We start from the raw sequence: 6613 nt of genomic DNA, 5'->3' as shown, positions 1-6613 counted from the left end.
GCCCTGTCTGTGAAACCAGGCCTATAATTTTAAGTTATTTTCATTTAGTTATGCAGATCGTGGAATTTTGTTTTTTTAAGGAAAAAACAGCGCACCTTACAGACTACTAAGTAATTTCTCCCGTATGATTTTCCTCCTCTCTCCGCTTCACTCCAGTCCAGCGGGTGGCGCTAAAACACATAGGTTTTGTTTGACAAACACCATTAAACCTCAGAGGAAGAAGATTAGTTTACCGCGCTGTCTGTTGTTTTGTCCTGATGCTGGCTCAATACAAACTGTTGGAAATGTTGTTTCTGTAAGCAGAAAAATACAGTTTTTTGAATCAGGTCAGTAAATACCTGTAATATTTTCATCCTCACAATCAGGACTAAGTTTTGAAGCAAGCAGGAATATCTGGAGGAGTATCATCTGAACTGAGATCTGCTGTGAAGATGGTGTTTGTTAAAGAAGAGAGTGAGGAGAACACCAGTGAACCAGAAACCTGGAGAATAAAACACGAGGAACCAGAAACCTGGAGAATAAAACACGAGGAACCAGAAACCTGGAGAATAAAACACGAGGAACCAGAAACTTGGAGAATAAAACACGAGGAACCAGAAACCTGGAGAATAAAACACGAGGAACCAGAAACCTGGAGAATAAAACACGAGGAACCAGAAACTTGGAGAATAAAACAGGAGGAACCAGAAACCCAGAGAATAAAACACGAGGAACCAGAAACTTGGAGAATAAAACAAGAGGAACCAGAAACCAGGAGAATAAAACACGAGGAACCAGAAACTTGGAGAATAAAACACGAGGAACCAGAAACCCAGAGAATAAAACACGAGGAACCAGAAACATGGAGAATAAAACACGAGGAACCAGAAACCCGGAGAATAAAACACGAGGAACCAGAAACCCAGAGAATAAAACACGAGGAACCAGAAACCCAGAGAATAAAACACGAGGAACCAGAAACCCAGAGAATAAAACACGAGGAACCAGAAACCTGGAGAATAAAACATGAGGAACCAGAAACCCAGAGAATAAAACACGAGGAACCAGAAACCTGGAGAATAAAACACGAGGAACCAGAAACCTGGAGAATAAAACACGAGGAACCAGAAACCCAGAGAATAAAACACGAGGAACCAGAAACCCAGAGAATAAAACACGAGGAACCAGAAACCCAGAGAATAAAACAGGAGGAACAAGGAGGTTGGTGTTTATTCTTCATTCATATTTAATGAATGTGGTACGTTAGGCTTACAAAGCTTTAACCCTCTGGGAAGTTTTTTTTACATGCCCTGACATTTGTGTTTTTTCTGTATCTAAAAATAATAATAATTGATGTCTAAAGGCTGATTACACTGTATTCAGTGCTAACTGTGCTACAATAATATGTGAGCAGCATGAATGTAGCCTACACATATGTGCGTTTATGAGTGTTCAGTGAAAAACCAAACCGTTGCTGTTTTTTTTGTTTTTTTTTCACTAACAAATGTGGACCACCTACTGTTTGGTTACCCACATTCTTCAAAATATCTTCAAGAAGGATATTAAAACAGGTTTGGAACATGTTAGCGAGTAAATAATGACAGAAATTTTAGGGTGAACTATCCCTTTAATGACAAGCAGCAGCATGTTCTGTCCCTTTAAAGGTAGTTTCATATTGAGTGCGATGCAAAAAAGCGAGGCGAATCGGCGACAAATGGTGATTTCACACTGAGCGCCAAACGATGGATTGTCTTCTGCTAATTCACCTAGGGATGTAACGATTAACCGCGAGCCGGTTGAAAATCGATTGAAATATGTGACTATTCAAATGCTAGATTCAAGATTTTTATTTGTCACATACACAATTATACAGAGTATAACCAGCAGTGAAATGTAGGTCAGGTCCGCTCCAAGGACAGTGCAATTATAAAGTATACAGATATATAAAATGCTAAACTGAGATGCTAAACAAATTGTGATACAATTAGGGGTAGTAGGCGTTTATATGAATGTATGCATAGCCGGAGGGTGAACCAACTCCAGGGTAAGGCTAAAAGCAGCCAAATCTATTAAACATCATAATACTTTTTAGGCAACAACCAGACGTCATGTAGGATAATAAAATATGTTTAATGGGACTGAATTTGCACGTGATTACAATTTAATAAAAACATTATAAATTGATAATTAATTTTCCTTTACATGGTTATTCAAACAGCGAATACATTATTGCTATATAGAAAGTGACATTATCACTAACTTTGATCTATTGTGAGTTTAAGCACTCAAAAATACCAATTTCATGGTTTGTACAACCTTTTCTAGAACTATTCAATGACTTTCAAGTATTCCACACAACTATTTCCAGCACTTTAAAGCTCTAAAAATCATACAGTTTAAATGTTATGTTTAATGGGACAAAACACAATGTATATCAAATATGGTTTTGTGATAAACAAAAACTTAGGTAAAATAAAAAAATACATCATATTACCACTATAACCAATAGATGGCAGCAAAGGAGTGCTTATTAGTAATTAATTTCTACTTCCTTTACATTTTGAAATGATAAAATAACTATTTTAAAACATCAAAGTTTTGCACTGTTTCAGAAAAGTCACAAATCAATGAAGTTGTCAGTCAGTTCTGTATAATACTAATAATAGAAGATTAATGGTACATTTAGTAAGAGTAAGATATATTAATTTTCTATATGAAAATTAGATTTTGCACGTTACTGATGTTAATAAAAGTACATTTTGTATGCTTCCCAACTCAGTCTCAGTGCTTTATTGTCAAATGTGTATTACCAAAAAATAAACATGTAATATTATTAGTAACTGAACGTATTAATGCAAAACAGTAGTCATTTTATGATTAAATTATCTTTATTTTTGACACACCAGCCTCCAGACCTACCAAATCTGTTTCTGGGACCAACATCCATACAACTTATTGGCGCTGCTCTCAAATGTTAGTCTGGAGCCCTGCACTGTTACAATAGGGTTCACTTTTATGTTCACATTTCTCAGATTTTAGCAAGTTACTGAAAATGAACCATTTTAATTTTTATTTCAGAGCTGATTGAAGAAAAAGAGGAGGATGAAACTGTAGAAAATCATTTGAGTTACTCTCAAACCAAACAGAAAGATTTAAAGAAAATGGGAGCCAAGAGATCTTTCACCTGCACTCAGTGTGGAAAGAGTTTTACAAGCAAATCAGGTCTTGATCTTCACATGAGAGTTCATACTGGAGAGAAACCATTCACTTGTGATCACTGTGGGAAGAGTTTCTCACAATTATCAAATCTGAAGGTACACATGAACATCCACACTAGAGAGAAGCCGCACACATGTGATCAATGTGGTAAAGTGTATTTATGGGCTGCAGGTCTGAAGAAACACTTTTTGAAAGAACATATGAAAACACAAACTGGTGTGGGAGAATGCATGAGGTTTAAGTGTGAAGAGACTTTTACTTCAGCAGCCTGTTTAAAACCGCATGAAAGGATGCAAACCGGAGAGAATCCTTATTTGTTCACACAGTTTTCACACTGTGACAAGAGATTCATTAAGTCAGGAGACCTGAAAATACATGAGAGGATCCACACTGGAGAGAAACCTTATATGTGTTCTCACTGCAACAAGAGATTCAATCATTCAACACATCTGAAAACACATGAGATGATCCACACTGGAGAGAAACCTTATAAGTGTTCACACTGTGACAAGAGATTCATTAAGTCAGGAGACCTGAAAATACATGAGAGGATCCACACTGGAGAGAAACCTTATAAGTGTTCACACTGCAACAAGAGATTCAATCATTCAACACATCTGAAAACACATGAGATGATCCACACTGGAGAGAAACCTTATAAGTGTTCACACTGTGACAAGAGATTCATTAAGTCAGGAGACCTGAAAATACATGAGATGATCCACACTGGAGAGAAACCTTATAAGTGTTCACACTGCAACAAGAGATTCAATCATTCAACAAATCTGAAAACACATGAGATGATCCACACTGGAGAGAAACCTTATAAGTGTTCACACTGTGACAAGAGATTCATTAAGTCAGGAGACCTGAAAATACATGAGATGATCCACACTGGAGAGAAACCTTATAAGTGTTCACACTGTGATGAGAAATTCAGTCGGTCAGTATATCTGAAAACACATGAGATGATCCACACTGGAGAAAAACCTTATAAGTGTTCACACTGCAACAAGAGATTCAGTCAGTCAACACATCTGAAAACACATGAGATGATCCACACTGGAGAGAAACCTTATAAGTGTTCTCACTGTGACAAGAGATTCATTAAGTCAGGAGACCTGAAAATACATGAGAGGATCCACACTGGAGAGAAACCTTATAAGTGTTCACACTGTGATGAGAGATTCAGTCGGTCAGTATATCTGAAATTACATGAGAGGATCCACACTGGAGAGAAACCTTATAAGTGTTCACACTGTGACAAGAGATTCAGTCAGTCATCAAATCTGAAAACACATGAGATGATCCACACTGGAGAGAAACCTTATAAGTGTTCACACTGTGACAAGAGATTCAGTCAGTCGTCAACTCTGAAAACACACCAGAGGATCCACACTGGAGAGAAACCTTATAAGTGTTCACATTGCGACAAGAGATTCAATAAGTCGTCAACTCTGAAAACACACCAGAGGATCCACACTGGAGAGAAACCTTATAAGTGTTCACATTGCGACAAGAGATTCAATAAGTCAGGAGACGTTAAAATACATGAGAGGATCCACACTGGAGAGAAACCTTAAAAGTGTTCACATTGCGACAAGAGATTCAATAAGTCGTCAACTCTGAAAACACACCAGAGGATCCACACTGGAGAGAAACCTTATAAGTGTTCACATTGCGACAAGAGATTCAATCAGTCATCAAATCTGAAAACACATGAGAGGATCCACATTAGAGAGAACCCGTATCAGAACAAAAGTAGAACAAAAAGAAGTATCCCTAAACAGATAATATTCAGATCCAGCACTTTCAGATCTGATGCTGCCTCCTCACCAAATTTGAAACAATAATGCATCAAGCAGTGAATCATCTGGATAAATCTGTTCTAACCATTACAAGTGACATGACAAAGAAACATTATCTAAAGTTTTCACAGTGAATAAAGTTTATCTTCATCTCCAAAACCAGCAGATTCGACTGAGATTCAGATCAACGCAAAATATGGAGTCCCAAATTAATGTCAATAAAGTCAAAATTACTGAAAAAAGTATAAATTAAATCATTGTGTTTTCTTATGAGTTTCATGTTATGTTCAGTTGTCTTAAAATGCATATGTATAGCTTATTCTTTCAAGGAAGGTAGTTGGTTTTTACAAACTGATCTTGTTCAGGACTGTTCTTGTTCAACACTTTTAAGAGAGACTGAGATTTAATTTTGTTCATTGTTGTTTTTAAAATAACTGATTTATTCTTCCACTTAAGATGTATTTAGGAAATGCAGCTTTGCAACGGATTCTTCTTTGCTTCTCTTGTAAGGAATGAATACCTGAACCCGGTATTAAATGAGCCCTGGGGCTAAATTACGAAAGACTGTAGTATCGATAAGCGCTGATGTTAACTGTTCTGCTTTTGGTGCTGGGAAAATTAAGGAAATACACTTACAGTTTATTATATTATTAGAGAAAATCTGAGGTCCGCCGTGTGTATGTGTCTGTTAAGTCCACATGTTTGTAGTAATCTATTATTGAGTTTACTCCACTGATTTATAACAGAAAACTGCTAAAAATGCCCACTCCTGTAGATTTTCATTATACAATATTAAGAAGGCCCTTTCTCTTGGAACATGCCACACAACTCCTTGTTCAGTCTCTTGTTCTGTCCAGACTCAACTATTGCAATGCTCTCTTGGCAGGTCTTCCAACCAATTCCATCAAATCTCTACAATTAATTATTAATTAACATATGATTGAATGTAACCTAAAACAAATGATTACTTTTCATTAAAACCTTTATTAATGCCAGTAATTCTTACATTTATGGGTCTTCTTGTTTGCTCAGGCAGCCATTGCCGCTGTAGCTGGTTTATGCTGAGATAATTCTCATACCCCCTCGTTTGAAGTGTGGTCCCAAAAAATCTTTGTTTGAAGGGCTATGTGGCTCTTCTTCGTACACCTGCACTTCCAATCAAAAGAGAATCAAGACACCGCTACCCCTTCACGTGAACGTGCCAAACAGAGGAGTTGGGGTAAGCGGTAAAAATGGGATTGGGCCTTTGTGTTGGGAATGCCTATTTAAAAAAAATAAGTATCCATATTCATTACAATAGCAAATAGCATTAGTTGGACGAGATCCTCAACATGACAAAGTGCTCATTCTGAAATCTGAATAAAATTTTATACTTGCTTTGCACATATAGCTTAATTCACCTTGTGCAATGATTCACGGTTTATGCAATTGTTATATTGTTTTTATTTGTAACTGCAAATGTTTCATGTAATGATTGAATTAACAGTATGCATTTTGAAGCAGTTAATGATTTAAATGTTGGTTAAATTGATAATTAATATATACGTTTTACTTAATAATGTATTTATATGTATATTGTCTGTGGAATGCATAGGACCATAAAACGC

At 36.5% G+C, this 6613-nt stretch overlaps 1 protein-coding gene across 1 annotated transcript; it reads left to right on the top strand.

Moving 5' to 3' along the window:
• Window positions 1-212: 212 nt before the first annotated feature.
• LOC306848462 (uncharacterized protein) lies at window positions 213-5242 on the top strand. The gene is made up of 2 exons (XM_079383020.1): window positions 213-1200; window positions 3058-5242. The coding sequence occupies exons 1-2, from the start codon at window positions 432-434 to the stop codon at window positions 4779-4781; spliced, it is 2493 nt and encodes an 830-aa protein (XP_079239146.1). The 5' UTR covers window positions 213-431; the 3' UTR covers window positions 4782-5242.
• The last annotated feature ends 1371 nt before the right edge of the window (window positions 5243-6613 follow it).

Source organism: Barbus barbus, assembly GCF_936440315.1.
Source record: "Barbus barbus genome assembly, chromosome: 3".
Lineage (NCBI taxonomy): Eukaryota > Metazoa > Chordata > Actinopteri > Cypriniformes > Cyprinidae > Barbus > Barbus barbus.
Note: the sequence above shows the minus strand (reverse complement) of the source record. Positions and strands in the feature narration are given on the sequence as shown.

Excerpts from the sequence above, each read along its gene's own strand:
- LOC306848462 (XM_079383020.1), top strand. The coding sequence starts at position 432 with ATGGTGTTTGTTAAAGAAGAGAGTGAGGAGAACACCAGTGAACCAGAA. Across the intron at positions 1,201-3,057 it reads AAAACAGGAGGAACAAGGAG|AGCTGATTGAAGAAAAAGAG; the intron begins GTTGGTGTTTAT and ends TTTTTATTTCAG.